Raw genomic sequence first — 22,257 nt, 5'->3', positions numbered from 1 at the left:
ATCTTCCACTTCTTCTTCCCGACATCTAATCAATCCCCAAATTCTATCTATTCGAGTTCTCAATTATCACTAGAATCTACCCACTTCCCTCAAATCTTACTCCTACCACCTTAGTTCAAGACTGTTTTCTCTTTCACCTGGTCTATAGCACTCAGATCTCCTCACATCTGCTCTTACTCCTCTATAATTCTTTCTCTTTATTGTAGCTGGAGGGATTTTTTTCTTTAATTATGGAAAAATTTAAATATTCATAAAAACAGAGAGTATACTAAACTTCCATGTACCCATCACACAGCTTCAACAATGATCAGTGAATGGCCAATTCTATTTGATGCAGACCCCCACCCACTTTCCCCAATGTTCTCAGATTATTTGAAGCAAATTCCAGATGTCATAGCTTTTTGAGGGGATCTTTTCATGCATTCAGAATAAAATTCTAAATCCTTCACATGGCTTACCATGATCCCTGTTGACTTCTCCAACTACAGATCACAATTTGGTATTCCTCCTCCCCAGACCCAGTCAAACCAGCCTCCTCTCAGTTCCTTCAACATTTTATGTTGTCACCTTATGGTCCTAAGGCCTTCGGGCTGGGCTATTTTCAGAGCCCAGAAAGCCTGTCCTTTATCCTCTTTATCTGCTTTGCTCAGCTTCAGCTACTCCTGCTTCTGCTATCACCCTGCGCATCACTTCTCAAGAGGCCTCTAGGCTAAGGCTGGTGACCCCCTGTCTGCTTCCTCAGTAGCCTGTGCTTCTCTTCCAATTATACATCATAATTTTATAAGTAATCATGCAAAGTTGTCTCCCCTGTTAAAATTAAACTCTGTGGGGATAACAACTGTGTGTCTTATTTCCTGCTGAGGCACCCAGCCCACAGTTCAACACCTTCCTAATAGGAGGCACTTAATAAATATTTGTTGAATGAGGTTCCCAAGAAAGGTAAACACAAAAGCCACATCCATTTCATGCTATAAATTGCTCATAGACCAGTGTCCTAAACCTTTTATAACCACAAGAACAATGCTCAGAACTTTAAGTGTATTTTGTTATATTCAATATGACTTTATAAAAGATTATGAGCTGCATTATGCTAGACACTGCATTTGAGGACTTAAAGATGAATAATACATGGATCCCACCCTCAAAAAACTGAGTCTACTGGAAAACACAGTCATTTATTATCTGAAAATTGGTAATTTCTCATGTTTTATATATAGGAACCAGAATATTTAATTAGCCAGAGAATCTGTAACGTGTCAAACAACTAAGAGTAAACAGAGTTTGCTGTAAAAACAACAGCTAACATTTACTGGGTCCTTCCTTTGGGCCAGGTATGGTACAAAGCATATTGCAGACACGACTTCATCTAATCCTTACAACTGCCTTTGAGATATGCCTTATTATTCTTATTTTGCAGATTAAAAGAAAAAACTACCAAGGCAATAAAAACAGGTATCCATAAGTCACCCAGGGTCTGAAACTCCAGCATCCCCCATCCTCTCTGCTGGTGCTAACAAGTATTCTTTGAGTACTGCTGCAAGAAAAATAAAATAAAGGACACCTTCCAATTCATCAGTGCTTTCCACTTGGTGTCCTGGTTTCAGAGCTTTGTGGGCACATTTTCACAGGAAAACAGCAGCTGCTGAAAAATCTTTTATGATAAGGCCAGCTTGCTGTGGGCCCAAGGCACTAACCATTGAGTTGGACTTTGTACCAAATCTCTCCTATAGAGAAATATAAGCTAGAATCTCTCAAGTTGTGAAGCTACTGCCTGCCATGAACACAGCCTGTCTTCTCAGCCAGTTTGAAAGCTCTGCACAGAATTCTTCATTGCACACTGTATCTTGTCTGCTTACCTCCTACAGATGGCTTCTGATCAAGAAGAAATTTATTATATTTTAAAAGGGAGAAATTGTTGGGGTGAATTACATGTGTGGACCTTGAACCATGAAAATAGGTTTTGTGTTAATTATGCATATCTTGGAGTTTGTTTTTAATTTTTCACTATGGAAAATTTCAATCATATACAAAAGTAGACCGAACAGCACAATAAACCCCAGTATACCCATCATCCTGCTTCAACGATGATCAACTCATAGCCAATCTGTTTCATTTATATTGCCATCAACTTCTACCCCTCTTGTTTTATTTTGAAGCAGACATGTTTGGGAATATTTTGAATGCTACATTCTGTGGGTAAAATATAGAATGTATGGAATCAATAGAATAAATACACATGACTTGGTCAGCAAGATACTCGGGAAAACAGGAACAAGAAAGAGGAATAGGCTGTGTGGTTTTGACCACAGAAAAGATGGGAGGAGTGGCAAGGATTATTGGCGGCACTTGCACAGGCAGACAATTACGCACCATGTGAGGAAAGTTTTGATTGTGGACAAGGGAATGTGGTGGGTCTGCCTGTCAAGTATCTTGAACATACCACCTCTGCCTCTTGTTCTTCCCCCCTTGGCATGTTCACCGTGAGTGTGATTAAGTCCCTTGTTTGTGGATCTGCACTGCCTCCCCTTCCTGCCTCAGCCGTCGGTCGCTGCATGAAAAGAAACCCTAGGGGGATCTCGTCAAGATGGCGCTGTGAGCAGACATTGAACTCGCCTCCTCCCACGAACACAACCAGGTTACAACAATTTTGGGAAGAATCACCCTGGATTGAAAACTGAAAACTGGATAAAAAGAACCCCCACGACAAGGGACAGTCCTGATGAAAGCAGAAGAGGCAGTAACTTCGCAGGAGAGGAAAAAAGCCACCTTTGGGAGCAGTGGAGCTTCTCAGCTGGCCAGGCGGGAGCCACCCTAAGGTACGCAGCCCTCCCTGGAGGAGTGAGGTCTGGAGGGGGGGCAATACTGCTATAACAATCCTTCGGACTCAGCCCAGCTGAGACGGGGGTCTTACTGTCTGGCTTTGCTGGCTATTAACTGCAGCGAGGACACCCCCAGAAAAGCTATCAGCCCGAAAGCCGAAAAGATCCGGGTCTTAAAGGGCCCACGCACAAACTCACTCATTGCAGCAACCTAAAATCACCAGAGAGAGGGCTGACTGTCCTTTGGTGAAATAAGACTCACCTGGTGGGCTCTGGGGGCATCTTGGTGAGAGGAGGATCCTCTCCTGAGACTGAGACATTGGTGGGGGCCATTGTTCTGAGTTGGTCCAGGCGTGCTGATATGGACACTGGTGGGGGCCATTGAGGTGCATCCCTTGGGCTGTTAGCCCAGGGGTCTGCCACACCCACTAGAGCACAGATTTAATCCAGTTCAGCCAGGGCAGGCAACCCGCCCTAGGGACTGGCCACACCTAACAGCAAGCCCTCAGGCTACTTTTCAGCCTGCATTGACTGAGTGCCTTGATCCTCTACAGGCAGGCAAGGGTGTCTGCCTCTGTGGGGCAGGGCTTGTATGAGGACCAGGTGAACTGCAGGGGGCATTGGGGCAGAGGTGGGGGCCGCTGCAGTGTGGCATTGAGGTACGCTCCAGGGGGTTGAGAAGTGTGCACGGACCAGGACTGTGTTGACAGTGTATGTGGTCCAGTGGGGGGTGAGGCTTATCAGCTGCAGAAGACTTGTGCTTCACAAATAGCCATAAAAAGGATCGGCCCCACCTTCCAAAGCCTGACACAACTGAGTGCCTCCATGCCAAGGGCTAGCCCCACTCAGCTGCACTCCTAAGAGAACTGACAACAGCCTTGTTGGCCTCAGGCCTATCACAACTGTACGCCCCTGAGCCTAGCAACCAGCTACACTGGGTACCAACCCAATTAAGAGGACAATTGCAATAAGAGTGTGCTAATAGACTTTGTAGCCAACAGTGCTGAGGGCCCTCCAAACCGGATTTATGAACAGCTGGCCAGGGAAGGAAAGATCACACTCCCTGGCTACCTGCAGTGGGAGCAACCCTGCCACAGCAGAAGAACACAAGTAGCCCACAAAGGGGTCACTCCTGGTTCTTACAGTCTGGTGATGAGAGGGAAGCACACTGCTGGGCCTCATAAGGCATCTCATACATAAGGCCACTTCTCCAAGATCAGGAGACACAGCCGACTCACCTAGTACAAAGAAAATAGCACAGAGAAAGAGGCATAATGAGGAGGCAAAGGAATACTTTCCAAGCAAGGGAACACTACAAAACACCAGAAAAAGAACTAAGTGAAACAGAAAAGAAACCCTAGAGCAGCCTGTCCAGTCAAAATATAATGTGAACCACGTGTGTAATTTTACATTTTCTAGTAGCCACATTGTAAAAAAAAGAAGAAATAAGTGAAATTAATTTTAATATTACATTTCATTTAACTTAATAAATACAACATATTACCATTCCAACATGGTATCAATATAAAAAATTATTATCGAGATATTTTACATTCTTCCTTTTGTACGAAGTCTTTGAAATGCAGAGTCTATTTTATAGTTACGGCATATCTCAATTTGGACTACCAATGTTTTAAGGGCTCAACAGCCATCTGGGTCTAGTGACCACTGTATTGGACAGAGCAGCCCTAGAGAGCCCAGGGGAGAGGAGTCAACAGCTACTTCGCAATTTACTTGAAAATGATGCTACTAAAGATTTCTGGTAAAAGCTGAAGTACAGTGTGTATGTGCTGGGCTTCTCCAGGAAATCTATTGACATGAACAAGAGAAAACCACAACAATAAAAAAGCTTAGATAAGTCCATCTACAAACAAGGAAATAACTACAACCTCCAAAACTCAAGTCATGAAGAAATGTGACTCTTCAGATCTTGAGCAAGGTTATTGTGAGTACAGAGTGTGTTAGCAGTTCCTAAGAGGGCCTTCACTACAACAAGGATGGTAGAGTGCAGGGGCTCTGCGCACCCCAATCCTGGTTCTGTTCTTTACAAGCTGCGTGGCTTGGGCAAGTTATTTCATCTCTCTGTGCCTCGGGTACTTCATCTATAAAATGGGGGTCATAAAATCTAGGGTGGTTGTAAGGGTTAAATGAGGTAATGCATGTACAACACTTAGCATCATGCCTGGCCCATGTTAACCTCTCTGTAAATTTTAACCAATAAAAAACAAACCAAACCAAACCCAAGAGCAATGGAATTGTGAGCAGACTAAGAGGAAAGTGGGAACTGAGGACAGTGGGGCTGATGATTAAACTGAATTTGAAGTTATTTTTTATTTTCTCTGTGATCTGGTTTCTGACTTAATGAAGTTGCCTAGAGGTGGGAGGGAGAAGAGAGAGGAAATCAAAACTGGCTTTGCAGGCACTGACCGGAGCCCACAGGTAAATACAGAATCACCAAACAAAATACCTAGTATCTAGGAATCATTGCAGTTGCGCACAACAACCTCCTACTGGGACAACCTGCTCACTTGGAGGGAGATTGTCCCACTGAGAAAGAGGACAACACAGATGGCATGGAAACAGCATTCTGAGGCGGCATTTTCATTTTGAAGTTGCCAACTACGCCAGTTCACTCCAGTGACCCCCTCCAAATTGTTTTTGAACAAAAAGCAGACCCAGATGTAACTGTTCACATATAGAGATGAGTCAAACACAGGAAGAATGCAACTTAAGTCATATGCATAGCACAAGTAAAAAAAAAAGAGACAAGTATTAAAGAATATTTAAGAAAAATACTTCACTCTCAAAGAATTTAAAAAGAACCCATGATTCTTTGCAAAAGAACTTCAGGAGGAGATATGAGAGATCAGAGAAGACGATGACATAAAATGGCATCAACCAGGAAAGAAATGAAATGTAACACTGAAACCATTTTGGAAATGAAAATCACAATAGAAGCAGTAAAAAAGTATAGATATGTCTGAAAAAGGAATCAATGACTTGGAAGAATAGGCTAGAGAAAATATAGAGGGCAGCAGCCAAGAGAAGACAAGACAATGATCAGAGATGAAAGATACGAGAGATGACTCAGAAAATATGGCACCCATCAACCCTTCTTGGAAAAGTTACTTGCAAAATCTAGACAATCAAGGGGGCTGGCCCCGTGGCTGAGTGGTTAAGTTCGCGTGCTCCGCTGCAGGCGGCCCAGTGTTTCGTTGGTTCAAATCCTGGGCGCGGACATGGCACTGCTCATCAAACCACGCTGAGGCAGCGTCCCACATGCCACAACTAGAAGGACCTACAACGAAGAATATACAACTATGTACCGGGGGGCTTTGGGGAGAAAAAGGAAAAAAAATAAAATCTTTTAAAAAAAAAAAATCTAGACAATCAAAAGACAGTTCCAGATGAATTCAAGAATGGGAAAGACGTTGCCTTAATGGATTGTTGGTGAACAATGAATCCCCTTAAATACCAAACTAAGGTAAACGATAGCAAGAATTATCATTACAGAGCAGAATGAGTTGCAGGGTTGACACTGTTGATGTAAACAATCAATCAGGTGGTCAAGGAAGGCGAGCTGGGCCAGTGGGGCTTCGCTGGAGCAGCCACCGAGGTCAGTTTGGCATTATTCCTGCCTGTAGCTGTGCATCTGGCTCTGTGATCTGCCCAGAGATTCGGTGAGCTTCTCTCCAAAACATTATTTTTCTGCTTAAATTAGCTAGAGTGGATTCTGTTCTCTGTCGTTAAGACTGACTGATAAACCATTCAAATAAAATTTAAGAAAGACAATGTATGTGGTCAAAGTCAGAGTTTGAGGGGAAACCAGTGCTTACACCCAGTTGTAAAATGTTGTTCCAACTTTTTAAAAGGGCAATTTGGCAATGTTGATTAAAATTTTAAACATAAATCCCGGAAGTTGTACTTCTAGGAACTTATCTTAAGGAGTTATCTTCTAGGAGCTCACATTCTGGGGTGGAAGGGTGGTGGGAAAACAGACAGTAAAGAAGGTAAACACTTAAACGATACAGTATGTTAAAAGGTGAAAAGTGCTAGGGCTGGCCCCATGGCGGAGTGCTTAAGTTCGCGCGCTCCGCTGCAGGCAGCCCAGTGTTTCGTTGGTTCGAATCCTGGGTGCAGACATGGCACTGTTCATCAAACCACGCTGAGGCAGCGTCCCACATGCCACAACTAGAAGGACCCACAACGAAGAATATACAACTATGTACTGGGGGGCTTTGGGGAGAAAAAAAGGAAAAAAATAAAATCTTAAAAAAAAAAAAAAAAAAGGTGAAAAGTCCTAAGGAGAAAGGAAAAAGCAAGGAAGGGGACCAGGAGGTATCAGGTACTTTGTAATTTGTGATAAATGGTCAGAGAAGACTCTCATCCGAGAGGTGAAGGATTAGGTCATGTGGTATTTGGAAGAAGAGAGTTCCAAAAAGAGGAGACAGCAAGTGGAAAGGGCCTGAGGCAGAGGCCTACTAGCACATTGAAAAACAACCCCAGCAAGACAGCTAGTGTGGCTGAACAGAGAATGGAGTATGGAAGGAAGTGGCTCAGAGGGGTAATGTCAATGGGGGCAGACAATTATAGCTTTATAGGCCATTGTAAGGACTTTGGTTTTTACTCTGAACGAGAGGGAAGCCACTGGAAAGTTCTGAGCAGAGACAGATAATACTGGACCTACATTTTAACATGACTATTTCAGCTGTTGCCTTACAGAGGGGTTGAAGGAGGGCAAGGGCAAATACGGGAAGCCATTCAGGAGGCAATGATCTAGTCAAGAGATGGATGGTGGCTTGAAAGCATGGGGAAGCAGTGGAGTGGGGAGAAGTGCTCAGATTACACGAATGGGCAAAAGTGTAGGGACAAAGATCTTCAAGGTAATTTGTTTGTAACTGAGAGAAACTAGAAATAACTGAAATGTCCATTAATAGAAGGCAGGTTAAATAAACTATGATACAGACTTCTTACTTAAAAACTCTTGTAGTGATCAAAAGCAAGTATTATTTTTTAAATTAAAAATCTAAGTGAATACTACTAATTTTTAATGCTATTCAATTTCAGCAAAGAAGGATATGTTGTAGTTTTAACAAAAGCATGTTTTTGGACCATTAAAATATCTTGTTTGGTAATTAAAAATACAAACCTAGAAGCACTGAAATTAGAGTGTCTTATTTAAGAAAAAGGTATGAGTCAAACAGCCATATGCACCTGTAGCTGTTAAACTAGTGTTCCAGTAATTCAGGATTGGTCACTACGAAACATGTGCTTCTATTCTTTTCAACATTTTTAGTAGAGCAGATATAGTCTAGGAAATGAGAAAACGAGACGCTAGGCGAGTCGTGGTCTTTACTGAAACTTTAAGATTGACTTTGCTGTTACAAAGCATCGAAGATCTGAATAGGCAAAGAGATTAGTCTAAAGTGTGAGAGTAGGAAGTGGATATGTGGTTCTGAATCTCCATATTGGCCCGGTGTCCATGTGGTGGAGGCTAAAAGCTGTTAGATAAGAATTATCTCACTGATCATTTATTCATCACTCACCATATGCCAGGCACTGTGTCCTGTGTTTTTATGATGACTTCTAATTTTACAACACATAATCTAACCTCACAAATTTGCCCAGGGTCATTAGCTACATGAATGGAAGAGCTGAAACTCATACTCGGATTATCTCATGCCAAAACCCACCCTCTTTCTGCTGTAACACTCTGTATTAGTTAGGGTTGGCTAGGCTGATTTTTAAGGCTTTTCTTTGGAAAGACTAGTGTATCCATTAGGATTGCAGTCAGTTGCTTGTAACAAACCCTGACCGAGAGTGCTTTAAAGTAAGGGGATAAGTTTTCTCACGTAAGAAGTCTGGAGCTAGGCAGTTTGTGTAGGTACTGCTCCTCCTTTTCTCTTGTGTGTTGCTCTGCGGTCATAAAGCGGCTGCGCCCTCCACCCTCACAGCAACATCGCTGCCAAGAAAACAGAAGGAGAATAGCAATGGCGTTGGCATCAAGAAAGCAAAGACCTTCTCAGGACTCTCCAGGCAAGTGCTTCCTGCATCTCATTGGCCGGAATCGAGTCATGTGACTGCCCTGCAAGGCCCCCTGGGAAGGTGAGCATTTTAGCTCAGCACATTGCCTCCGTGAACAAGATGTGGGCTCTCTTAGGAAGAAGGCCCCTACAGCGGCCTCTGAGACAGGGTTCGCCTTGGGAAGGAGTCTGGTGTGCACAACCATATGCTCCCCAATCTTCTCCAGACAGGAGGGGTCCGAGGGCAGTTGTTGACACAGGCTTTGGGAATGGAGGGAGAACAGTGGGCACTTGGGGATACTTGGGGATGCTGGGAGCATTTGAGGACAAATTCAGCCTTCTGGATCGGCCTGGAAAGAGGCATCAAGGGTGCAGGCTGGCTCCTCAGAGTCACCTCCTCCCAGCCCAAATATATTTGTTATAACATAACAATTTATCACTCAAATATTTGTTGAATAAATCTAACAAATTAGCACTGTTGACGCCAAAAAGACAATGCAATATAAGTACGCTTTTGCAAATGTGCTATTTGCAGAATTTTATTTAAAAAACTGAATTCATAGTGCACTACAGGCGGTTGCTTAGTGGCATGCACGTTTCAAGTTCTGTCACCCTGTATATACCCTCATCTGGAGACAACCGTCAATGGCCCCTTGTCCACCCCGCTGGGGAGAAGGGAGCTCCTCGGGCCAGGGTCTCACTAAGCGCCCGGCGGCCCTCGCTCCCGCACCCTCCACCTCGCACCCCCGGGGCATCCCGTCTGCCAGCCTCGAGCCCAGCCCCTCTCCCGGGGCCAGAGGTGGCGGCCGCCGTGGCCTCTCGCCGCCCCACTGGTAGCGAAAAGCTGCCCGGCGCCGACGCCCGCACTTCCTGGTCGGAGCGGGCCCGGGGCGGGGCTCGCCGCCCCGACCCACCTCCCCGGTGCAAGCGGGCGCTCCGGCCCTCCTCGGCGGTTCCTGGGGCCGGGCGGCAGGTGCCCGGGCGGCGACCTCGCCGCGAGGCTGCTGGCACGCCCAGCGCCGGGGAGGCGGAGCCGAGCCGGGAGCCGCGGCGCTCGGTGAGTGCGGGCCGGCGCCGGGCTGCTCGGCGCCCGGTTTCCCGGCGGGCGTTGTGCGCGTCGGGGCGGAGCGCAGCTTCCCTTGCCGGGGTCCAGAAGCTGCCCAGAAGCGGGGGTCTCCTGGGACCGGGGAGATCCTGGGGCGGGGCGGGGCCTTGGCTGGAAGCCGCAGACGCCCGAGCCTGAGCTCTTCGGCTGCGGGCTATCGCGTAGCCGTCGTGCCTGGGGTCTGTCGTGAGCTTGGGGACCGAGGGATGGAACCTGGTGGCCTGGGTTGGGAGAATACTCACACCGAGACCCTCGCACCCTGCTTCCAGGGGCGGCAGCTCTTAAACATTGTAAAACGGGCTGTTATAGACATGGGCGTATGTAACTTGCACTCTCCTCCCTGGCACACACAGGTGGGCGTATACAGTGACGTACACACATGCAGGTGTATTCGTTGGGGCAGACTTGGCGTCCCCTGTCCTGGCCCTCGGGCGTTGGGGACGGCGCCCGGGCGCGCGCCGGGCACTGGGATTAAGCCCCAGGGCTTTGCGGGCTGTTGGTTCCCGGAGACCGTGGAGTTCCGGTTGGTTCCTCTGTGGCCAGACTGGCTGGCTCAGAATTCTCTCTAGATAACCCGGGACCGCCCTCCGGAACTCGTTGGCTGGAGCTCTTTTTCTCACCTGGGCAGGTGGCCTCGGTAGGTGGCTGGGGGCCCGCCCGCCGCATTCGGACCGCGAGGACTCGGCGGCGGAGGAACGTCGGGCGGGGAGGAAGCGCGCGCGCTGCGCCCCCACCTTGTGGAAGCGCCTGGGGTAAGCGCGGTGTTGCTCAAGCCGCTGGGAAAACCCGCAAGATCGGAGTTGCAAAGGACACGTGAGTGAGTGTGTGCCTCTCCGAATTGCTAACGGCTTCAGCTCAAATCGTTTCAGGTGTGCTTTGCAGATTTTTTTAAACTTATTTAATTATAAAAACGACTAATTTATATATCATTTTTTCAACCCTCTATAAGACTGGAGTTTCTTTGTGGTATCCCCAGGATAGAATTATTGGGAACTGCCGGTAGGGATTAGCCTGGCTGCTGTGCGAATCACAGGAACAGAGAAGCTGTGGTTTTTAAAGAGACAGAACGCGGCAATGCAATGTGTGATCCTCGGTTGGATCCCGATTTGAAGAAACGTTTTTAAAAAATTGAGCCGATAGAGGAAATTTGTAACTGGTTATTTGATAGTATTAAGGATATTAGTTTTGTTTAGTCACTTTTGGTAATGGTAGCATTACAGTTTTTTAAAAAACTCTCATCTTTTAGAAATACGTACTGAAGTTGAAATATAGGTTATGGATTTGCTTCAAAATAATCCAGTTTTGGGGAGCGCCGTTAGTTGGTAAGAGAGGGGGAACAGATGGGAGGAGACTGGCTGTGAGTTGTTAATCGCGGAAGCTGGATGAAGAGTGTGAGGGTACGGAGTTCCTTACACGATTGTCTCTACTTTTGTGTGTTTGGCATTTTCCTTTAAAAGTAACACCATCACCACCACCTCCTGGGGAGCTTTTGTGCAGAAGGTCGGTTGGGAAGGCACCGCTAGTGATTCCAAATCCAGGGCCTTACACAGACCCTCACTCTTTGTAAATTGGGTGTAAAGGCTGCCTCTCCAGACTCAGGAAAAGTCTTCTTTTCTCTCTTCTGGGGTTGCGGCTTTATTTTGCTCAGAAGGCAGAGGGTGTTTGCTGAGTGTGACAGAGCTGAGCGGATCAAGTTGATGCAGGTGGATGCTGGGTCAGCTTTTTATATACAAAGGGTATTAGCCGGCCTGGGGGTTGAGTTGTCTTCAAACAGACAGGTTGTGCAAAATGTGTTTCAGTTTTTCTGAACTGCCGAAATCCTTTCCAACTTATGCTCATCAAAAAACAGAGCTCAGAGTAGTGAACACATCATATACACCTAGGCTTTGGGTACACTTCTGGAAGCACTGTATACATCAGTAAAAAGTGTGCATTATAAAAACAAACCACACTGTGAGTGGAGCTCTGCTTCTTTGCTGAAAGAGAGTTGATCTGTGTGTGTTGCCCTTCTCGTGTCCTGACCTTGTTTGCTTCAGGCATCATGAGTGTAAATATTTAGAAAAGAACTGACTCCTAACAAAATTCTGCACTGTTCTTTTCCTTTCCAAGGACACTGCTTTGAAGAGGAGAGACTGGGGGAGTGATACCTTATATATTGATCCAGCTTGCTCGGTTTTTCCCCTCTGGATTTATTGTATAATTCCTATGCATTCTGTGATGCTTGACTAGTAATTTGGAAAAGCGATGATGGTTTGAGGGAGCTATTAAAGCTCAGTGGAAGGAGGAAGGGGAGGCATACTGCTGAAAGATAAACCCACATTTTTTAGTAGCTTCAGTGGAGCTGATTTTAATGCGTCTTTGCTTTCAAGAGGAAACAAGCCAAATCAGTGACATCTGGGATAGTTGAAAGTTGAAGTGTTAGATGAATCCCCTCAGCCTAGACCTTGCCCACGTAGATTTGCTAGTGTAAAAGAAGTTATGAAGATGCTTTGTCAGATTCAGTTCAGAAAATGCAAGAGTATGTCCCAGCTTTGTCACAGTCTATGGAAAAATGAGAGAACCAGCAAAAAGTCCCTCACAGTTGGAAAATCTAGTGAATTCAGGATGGTTCTTACATGAAGTCGCTTGGTTTGTGGTTCAGTTTTCTTTGTCTGGATAAAAGAAATATGTAACTGCTAAAAGTGTCTTTATTTTCTATCTCAGTTCTCTAAAACAAGAGCATGGAGGGAGAAAACTTGCTGGGCCCTTTAGTGACCAGGCAGTGACCTCACGTTGACTCTCTGTGTGAGGATGGTGGAACTGGACTTTGAAGTGTTGATTGCTAATAGCCATTTTAAGGAATTACTACACATGGGACACCATCTTCTCCCCGCATCACGTTGTTGAAGGGTATAAACACATTAGAAAAGCAGATGACTGCTTTGTTGGCCTAAAAATGAAAGGTAAGTGTGTTGGTGGTCAAGTCAATAATACTCTTTTAGTTTGTAAGTACTTTGCTTTTATCTCCATCACTTCACCCCATCCTGTGAGGTGGAACAGCGGTGCTGGAGGATTATTTTAGTTTTTAACAAGTGAGAACTTTGCAATTAAAGGAACTAAGACTTTTCAAGATGCTAGAGATGCTAGGGAAGGAAATTTAACGTTTATTAAGATTTCGTAGTAGTCTTCACACACATATCGTGTTTGTAATTCTCATAAATCTCTTCAAGTTGGGTATTATCAGCCTATTTTGCAGATGGAATTGTAGCTAAGAGAGGTTTAATAGTGCACTCGAGGTCTTGTACCCAATAAAAGTAGAGCCAGGATTCAAATTCTTGTTGGATCTTAGAATTTACTTTGTTTCCAGCCTCTGTACTGTGCCTCACTACCTTTAGCAGACAGCAGAGCTACACACCCCAGAGTTGGTTAGTTGGTCTAGGCAAGCTGGCTTTTTACCACACTCGACTTGCCTAGTTAGAAACTGGGGGCATGGGCCACATCCAACCCACAGAGATGTCTTATCAGGCCAGCATAGAGTTAAAAAGAAAACCAACCTTGAACACTGGGAGACTTCAAACGTTCTGACTCCCAAGAATTCCCAAAGGTAGCGCTAGAGCAGCCTTCTCTCTAGAGAAGGGTAGGGCACTCCAGTTCCCCCTGGTCCCCATGACTCCCTAAAGTGCCCCCCACTGTTGAGATGGGGGCCATCGCACTGGTCCTGTTGTTTCTCTTACAGCAAGGGGTCTTTCCACATGTGTCTCTCCACAGTGGGATAATGAAAGATAGGTTGGGACGCTCTTGTCCCAAGAAAAATGGGAAAGAGCGTATTCCTTCGAGGGAATGAAGAAAGGAATGAAGTTCTTGTGTCTACTAAGCAGGGCTTCTATGTCAGAAAAATGGCAAGTATGTCGTCGTTGTCCTCACACCGGCCTCCTTGACTCAGTCACACACACCTTTAGAGTTTGCTGCCCCTGCGATACAGGAAGATGGAGTCTGAGTGTGGGCAGCCTGCCGCGGGGGAGAGGAATGTCTCCAAAATCCCAAACCGCGGACTCTGTGAGTGGGGGAATGGGTCCCTTGTGCCGTGGGGGGGGGGGGGGGGGGGAGTTGCCAGGGTGTGCTGCGGGGATGGGGCACCCGGAAGCCCTCCCCCTTCAGGCAGCCTAACCTCGGGGTCTGTATGGACGCTGAGCTTGTGCCTTGGCTCCCTGGCGCTGCTCCGGGCCCCCCGCTCCCCCGCCCCTCCCCCCTCCGGTGGGGACAGTCTGCCCCGCACACGGCCTGGGCCCCAGCCGAGAGCTCTGAGCGCTGAGGACCTGAGGCGCCCGGAGCCGGCCCCTGAGAGATTTCTGTGCCCCATCTCCTCCTCTTGAAACTTTCGGGTGACGGTCCCGGGACGGCCGTTGTCCCCTCTATCTGGATCTGGAGCTTCATTGCGGCTGAAGCTTCGATTTAGATCTTTGTTTCCTTCGCCTGAATTGTGAGTGTTCCCAGCTCTGTGTGTGTGTGGTGTGGGGAGATGAAGAAAGGGAAGAGGAAATGGCCCGAATGGACCCTTGTGGTCCACGACGTGGTGGTGAGGGCCCGTCCGGCGCTGTTTCGAGGCCTGTGTCCCTAGAGCGCTCAGTCCGGCGACCGTGTGCGGACGCGGGGGGGAGAGCGCAGGCGGCCTGAGGAGCCGGAGGGTTCCGTCAGCGCGTGGCCGGCGGGCGGGCTCGGGACTCGCTCGGCCCTGCAGCCCCGCCGAGGCAGGCTCACCCTGCGCGTGGCCTCGAGCCGTGTAGCCGCATTCATTTCTGGCTCTCCCACCACCTGCCGCTGGCTTCGCGCTGTTTCATCAACTGCTCTGCGCCCCCAGTCTCCCCCGCGTCCCATGGAAGTCGTGACACGGCCCCCTCGGCAGGCCGCGCGGGAGAGTGAGGCCTGCGGCTCCCCGGGGGGCCTCTCACGGATGCTCGGAGCGCCTGCCGCCTTCCCTCGGCCTTTATTTGGGGGATGTGCGCCGAACTTGGCGGAGGAAGGCGGCGGTGTAGCCAGGCCCCCAGCCCTGACCCCCTGTGTCACAGGGAGCTGGGCCGGCCGCCCTCTGGCCGCAGGGCTTCGGCCCTGTTGCTTGGGAGTCAAAGTCCACAGTGACTGTGGCGAGGACGTGGAATGCCCCGGGGTGCCGTGTGGGGACAGACGCCACCGTGTGTGGAAGAGCAGGCTGGCGTCCCGGGGAATGGGGCAGCCCAGGAGACCCTGCCACCGCTGGTGGCCACCGGGTACTGTTGCGTCCGCCACGCGTGTGTCGGCCGGCGTAGGCAGACCTCACAGGAGCGCTGAGGGGCCGACGCCTACGAGCCGGCGCAGGCGCAGTGAGGGACGAGTCCGACTTACCCTTGGTGGTGAGATCCTAGGACAGGAGCACCGGCAGGTTTACTATTTAACTTGGAGAAACAATAAAGATACTATTAACTAATATTTAAATGGCATTTTATAGTTTTTAAAAGGGCTGTCTAATTTGATCTTCAACCCCTGTGCAGGTTTGTGTGCGTTTCTTTCTGTTGCCTTTTGCTGCCTGTCAAGAGAGGTACAAAAGTAAACTGAGGCTCAGGCCAGAAATGAGCCCAGAAATGGGAACATGGGACTGGCCTATTCATTCTGCTTTATCAGGGAAGGTTCTTATTCCTTTTGTCCTTAGGGTATCCTAGGGAGCGGTGACATCCTGAAGAGGGCAGGGGAGATGTTGATAGCTGAGGTGTTCCCAGGATGCTGAAAGCATCCATTGTGTCCAGGGAGGCTGAATGGAGGGGCAGCGTGTCCCCTCCTGGTCCCGCAGAGCAGCTGAGGCGGAGGTCGCCCCTGTTAACAGCTGCTGCCCAGACCCAGTCATGGGAGTGCCAGAGGGGCTCAGGGAGGAGAGGCGTGGGCTGTGGGACTCCTTCCTCCTCAAACCCCAGGTCCAGACCTTCGCTAAACCCGTTCCCTTTCTCCTCCTCCTATTTCTCCTCGTCCACGCCCAGCCAGGTGTTCCAGTGAGGAACAGTCCCCCGCCCCCTGGCCCCATCTCCCAGCTAATAGGCCCCCAAGCCCGCTCCCTTCTAACCAGCCCTTCAGCGGGTTCTCACTGCCTCTGCCATTTTCCGCTGCTGTCCTTGCCTCCTAGTCCTGCACAGGCTCCTTCCCTCCTTTCAACTTTACTTTATTCTGGAAAGTTGAAGGGAAAAAAATCATCTCTGACTGCACCATCCGAGGACCCAAAGACGTTAACATTTTGGCATATTTTATTCCAGTTTTGTTTTGGTTTGATTTGCTTTTTTAAAAAAAATAAACTTAATAAGTTTTTACATTTTTATAAACATTTAATTCACTTTTGTGTAAGCATTTTAACAAAATTGTCATACTGTGATTAAAATTTATCATTGCATTTTCCATATCTTTACGAATATCATTTATAATAATTGCATGCTATTTCAGCCCTTTTTAGCCGTTCTCTTAAGATTAGAGAACTAGGTGCTTGCTCATTTTTTGATATTGTAAATCATTCTAAGTTGAATGTACATAAACCTTTGGTTCTGTAATATAGTAAGACATAAATCTATTTGGTCTTCATCCCTGCTTCCTAGTACAGAGCTCCCGGTGAGAGGAGCATCTTTTGTTATTCATAATAACCCTCTTTCAGCCTTACCTGACTTTATGCTAATAAAGTGATTCTTGGAGGACGGGATGTGATTGCCAGAGGGACCAACCACCTAATTAGAGTGTTGAAACTTTCAGCCTCCCACCACTCCAGGGAGGAGAGGACTGGAGATTGAGTTAATCACGCATGGCCAATGATTTAATCAATCATGCCTATGTAATGGAACCTCCATAAAACCCCTCAACAATGGGGTTTGGAGAGCTTCCAGGTTGGTAAACACAGCAAGGTGCTGGGAGGGTGGTGTGCCCCTTCCCCATACCTTGCCCTATGCATCTCCTCCATTTGGCTGTTCCTGAGTTGTATCCTTTATAATAAATCGGTTATAGGAAGTAAAGTGTTTCTCTGAGTTCTGTGAAGCGTTAAAGCAAATTATTGAACCTGAAGAGGAAGTTGTGGGAACACCTGATTTATAGCCATTGGTGGAAGTGACAACCTGAGACTCATGACTGGCATCCGAAGTGGGAAGTTGTCTTGTGGGACTGAGCCCTTAACCTATGGGGTCTTCACCAACTCTGGGTAGTTAATGTCAGAATTGCTTGGTGTGGAAAAACCCACATATTTGGTGTCAGAGGTGTTGTGAGTAGAGACAGTGTTTTTACCTTTCCATTCCATTTCACATTATTTGGGATGGATTTTCCTATAAGAATTACTACTATAATTACTGAGTCAAAGTTTTGAATAGTGAAAAGCTTTCTTTCTGATTACGAAAGCAATAAATTTTCATTGTGGAAAATCTGGTAAATGAAGGAGTTCAGAACAGGCCTCCCCAAAATGTACCACTTTGGCATGTGGAATATTTTGAGCTAAAGGCAATCCCGACTCTGTGGGCTCAACTTTTAGCTCTCCCTTAAAGAATTTAAATTGGAGGCCTTCCCATAAAAAGAGTTATTACCAGAAATAAATTTTTATGACATATCTTAATGGCAGGGCAAACCTCTAATTACCAAATATCTGCTGTTCTTATCATCCTGTGAATTACCCTCTTGCCCTCTGAAGCCTCGGGTTCCTATCCCATTCCTTAGCTCAAGATGTCATATATATCTCATTTTACCTTTTTGTTTCTGAACCTCTTGTGTATGTGGGGTCCCTGTATGTATGCAATTACATCTGATTTTCTCCTATTAATCTGTCTCATGTCAATTTAATTTTTACACCAGCCTGAAGAAACTAGAAGGGTAGAGGAAAATTTCTTCCTCCCCCACCGAATAAAAAGACCAACCAACCAGAGATCATCACTGTGGGTGCAGCTTGGCTCCTCCAGGGTCAGGGCTGTCTGCAGCCCTGCTATTCCATGTGTGGCCTGTGGACCAGCTGCACAGGCATCACCGGGGAGCTTGTTAGACATGCAGAATCTCAGGCCCACCCCAGACATTTTGAATCAGAATCCATCTTTTAACAAGATCTGCATTCAAGTTTGAGAAGTATTGGTTTGCAAGGCCCTGACCTTACCAATCACAGGTGGCCTGTCATTAACTACCTCTGATATGTGTATATATACATTTTTCCTATTTACCGTGTGTTGGGATAATACTCTATATATCTCTGGTTTTCAACTTCCCATCCCCCACAGCGTTAGACAATGTGAGGACAAGGGCACGCTCCCCTCAGTGGCACTGATTCAGGGATCAGCAGAATCTGTGGGAGGCAGGGGGAATTCCAGTCTGTCCCCGGTGAGATGCCCTGATATACACAGGTTTTATCTTGCTGCTCTCATTTATTATATTGTCAGCATTTTCCAGTTCTTTAGTTTTTCTGAAAAGCTTGTCTTTCGTGACTGCAGAGACTAGTCCCTCTTATGACTATCATAATTCATTTGACTACTTCCCTGTTGTTAGGCATTGAAGTTGTTTTGATTTTGTGGGGGTGGGAGAATGTTCTGTAGGCTATTATAAGTATGCTGAAGCATGCTGCTCAGGCACTAATTACTTCCTTCAACTCTGATTGTTTCCTTAGGATAAATTCCTGGAGTGGAAATACCGGGTCAAAAGGAATGAGCATTTTAAACACTCTTTAAAATGTGCCAGGAGTGTAGGAACTGCCCCCACACCGGCCATCCCAGACAGGGTAGTGTCATTTGTAGACAAACTCTCTGGGGACCAGTGGTCATGCCTCATTCGTCATCATACCTCCGGGCCTGGCTTAGAGCAGCCTCTGAGGTGTGTCTCTAAGGGGGGCTGGGGGCGTGGAGGGGAAGTTACCGGAAGGGTGGGTGGCTGCCTGTTGTGGTGGCATTCTCTTCCTCCTGGCCTGAGTCCTGAGTTGTAATAGATGCCCCTGACCAGGCAGCAGCTTCCTTCAGGCTGTATCTGCACAACTAACTTCACCTTCCAGGGCCCACCTTCCAGTGGCTGGAGGGGGCAGGAAGCAGAGCAGAGGGACCTGCAGTTAGTGGAGGCCTGAAATGACAACTTCACTTACTAGTCCTGAATCTGCTGGACCTGGTTGGCACCAAACTTGTTTTGCTTCCTAAGTCTGGGACTGTTAGGTTATCTAACACTTTTTCCTTCCATGAGCAGACCAGGAAACTCATGCTAAGTAAACTGTATTCTGAAAGGTACACTCAGATTCTGATATAAAGAGAAAGTGAAATATCAGCATTATATTTGTGACTGAGTCACAATCTGAACTTGGATGCCTGGAATATATTTTTATTTTTGGCCCTCTGCAAATAATTTTGAGTAAAGAGTGAGTGAACATACAAAGAATAAATGAGTTTGATTATGTTTCATAACATACCTATGTTAAATATTTGTGTGTGTGTATCACATGACAATTAAAACATTTAAAAATAGGTATTAAATCATTAGCTACTCATTTACATTAACTATTTGACATGTTATGATTTCCAAACTGACACACTCGCCCCACACCTTCTGGAAGTAAGTGTGATTGATTGATTCAGAGTTTGTCTAGTAGTAAGTCTTTTTTATTTTTGGCATTTTTAATCAATCAATTTTGATTTTACATAGAGTAAAAATGCACAGATCTTAAGTGTTGCATTTTGTTAAATCTATGCACCCATGTAAACAACATTCTTGTCAAGATACAGAACATTTTCATGCTCCAGAAAGTTCTCTTGTGCCCCTTTGCAGTCAATCTCCCTACCCCAGGGGCAATTGCTGTTCTGATTTCTAGCACCATAAGTGAGCTTTGCCTGTTCTTAAACTTCATGTAAATAGAATGCAATATAGAGTAGACTCTTTTATAAATGGAATACAGTATACAACAGGAGAACAAAAGTGGTTTCTTTTATCAACATAATGTTTTTGAGATCTATGTTTGTTGTGTTTCAGTAATTTGTTCTTCTTTATTGATAACTAATATTCCATTCTTTGAATATACCACAATTTATCCATTCTCCTTGGAAGACCATTTGGGTTGTTTCCAGTTTGGGGCTATTATGAATAAAGCTGTTATGAACATTCTTGTACAAGTCCTTCTTTAAAAAAACAGTTTTATCGAGGTGTAATTTACATGCCATAAAATCCATCCGTTGTAGGTGTACAGTTCTGTGATTTTTTTAGACTTGTACAACCACCACCACAATCTGATTTTAGAACATTTCTGTAACCCCTGAAGTTCCTACATGCCTGTTTACAGTCAATCCCCACCCCTAAGCCCAGGCAGCCATTGACCTGCTTCCCGTCTCTTGCCTTTTCTGTATATTTCCTAGAATCTGTAGTTTTTTGTGTCTGCCTTCTTTCACTTAGTGTAACATTTTTGAGGCTCATCCATGTTGCAGCAACATGTTCCTTTGTATTGTCGAATGGTATTCAATTTTACGGATGTACCACATTTTGTTTATCTATTCACCAGTTGATGCACATTTGAATTGTTTCTGTTTTTGCCTATTATAAGTAACATTTCTATGAAGATTCTTGACAGGTGTTTGTGTGGACCTATATCTTTATTTCTCTTAGGAGTGTAATTACTGGAACATATCATAAGTTTATGTTTAACTTTTGAAGAAGCTGCTAAACTGTTTTCCAAAAGTGGCTGTACAATTAGAGTTCCACCCACAACGGAGGAGGGTGTTCATTTCTCCACATTCTCACTAACATTCAATATTGTTAGTTGTTTTGATTATAACCATTCTAATGGATGTGTGATGGTATCTCATTGCAGTTTTAATTTGTATTTCCCTAATGACCAATGATGTTGAGTACCTTTCCATGTGCTTATTAGTCATTTATATGTCTTATTTGGAGAAGTGTCTAGGTAAATCTTTAACCCATTTTTTAAATTGGGTTGTCACCATTGTCTTAATGAGTTGCAAAATTTTCTGAGTATTCTTTAAGATATTAAAATAAAAACATTTGAATAAGAATATTGAAATATTTTTTTAAATTCTAGAGGCAAGTCAGATATATGATTTGCAAATATTTTCTCCAAATCTATGGCTTATCTTTTTATTTTCTTAATGGTGCCTTTCAAAGAAAAATGTTTTAAATTTTGATGAAGTCTAAATTATCGATTTCTTTTATGGTTTGTGCTTTTAATTACCTATCTAAGAAATACTTTCCCAGCTTCATAACAAGCTTTATCTTGAGAGCAATTTTACATTCACAGCAAAATTGAGCAGAAGGTATAATTTCCCGAAGAGATTTTCCGTATACCCCCTGGCTCCACACACGCACAGCCTCCCCTATTAGCAACATCTCCCATTCAGTGGTACATTTGTTACAATCATTGAACCTACACTGACACATCATTATCACCCAAAATCTGTAGTTTACATTACAGTTCACTCTTGGTGTTGTCTATTCTATGGGTTTGGACAAATGTATAATGACATATATTCAGCATTATTATGTCATACAGAGTGATACTACAAATCTTCTGCACTCCCCCACCCTAACCTCTGGCAACCACTGATCTTCTTCCTGTCCCCATAGTTTTGCCTTTTCCAGAATGTCATATGCTTGGACTCATACAGCATGCAGCTTTTTCAGATTGGCTTCTTTTACTTAGTAATATACATTTAAGCTTCCTCCCTGTCTTTTCACGGTTTGATAGCTCTTTATAAGTGCTGAATAATCAAAATTTATCCAGTCACTTCCTGAAGGACATTTTGGTTGCTTCCACCTTTGGACACTTATGAACAAAGCTTCTTTAAACATTCGTGTGCAGGTTTTTGTGTGGACATAAGTTTTCAACTCCTGTGGGTAAATGCCAAGGAGCATGATTGCTGGATTGTACGATAAGAATATGTTTCATTTTGTAAGAAACTGCCAAATTGTCTTCCAAAGTGGCTCTGCCATTTTGTCTTCCCACTAACAGTGAGAGTCCATGGTCCATGTAAACAGTGAGAGTTGCTCCACATCATCTCCAGCATTTAGTGTTGTCATACAAGTCATTTTGTGGACATAGAGTTTCATTTCTCCTAGGATGAGAAGTACTGGATCATCGGATAGGTGAATATTTAAGTACCAAACTGTTTTCCAATTTTTCCAAGGGTTTTACCAATTTATACTCCCGCATATTTTCAGATACTTGGTATTGGTCTTTTTGCCTGTGTGTGTGCGAGGAAGATTGTTGCTGAGCTAACATCTGTGCCACTCTTCCTCTATTTTATGTGGGATGCCACCACAGCATGGCTTGACGAGCGGTGCTAGGTCTGCTCCCAGGATCTGAAGCTGCAAACCCGGG

The 22,257-nt window shown here is 45.5% G+C and overlaps 1 protein-coding gene across 22 annotated transcripts in view; it reads left to right on the top strand.

The window, feature by feature from the left end:
• Positions 1-2,482: 2,482 nt before the first annotated feature.
• GPR160 (G protein-coupled receptor 160) overlaps positions 2,483-22,257 on the top strand; it is a 59,238-nt gene continuing 39,463 nt past the window's right edge. Inside the window, exons 1-3 of one of the 22 annotated variants that reach the window (XM_044771052.2) lie at positions 2,483-2,816; positions 8,774-8,924; positions 10,576-10,816. Coding sequence is in view for 8 of the 22 variants with exons in the window: in XM_044771067.2 (XP_044627002.1) it covers positions 9,432-9,899; positions 10,576-10,760; positions 12,651-12,723 (726 nt within the window). In the remaining 14 variants the exon portion in view is untranslated. The other 21 variants (XM_070509474.1, XM_044771067.2, XM_044771069.2 and 18 more) reach the window with 21 other exon arrangements.

Source organism: Equus asinus, chromosome 5, assembly GCF_041296235.1.
Source record: "Equus asinus isolate D_3611 breed Donkey chromosome 5, EquAss-T2T_v2, whole genome shotgun sequence".
Lineage (NCBI taxonomy): Eukaryota > Metazoa > Chordata > Mammalia > Perissodactyla > Equidae > Equus > Equus asinus.
The sequence above is the reverse complement of the archived record's forward strand: the minus strand, read 5'-3'. Positions and strand labels throughout refer to the sequence as shown.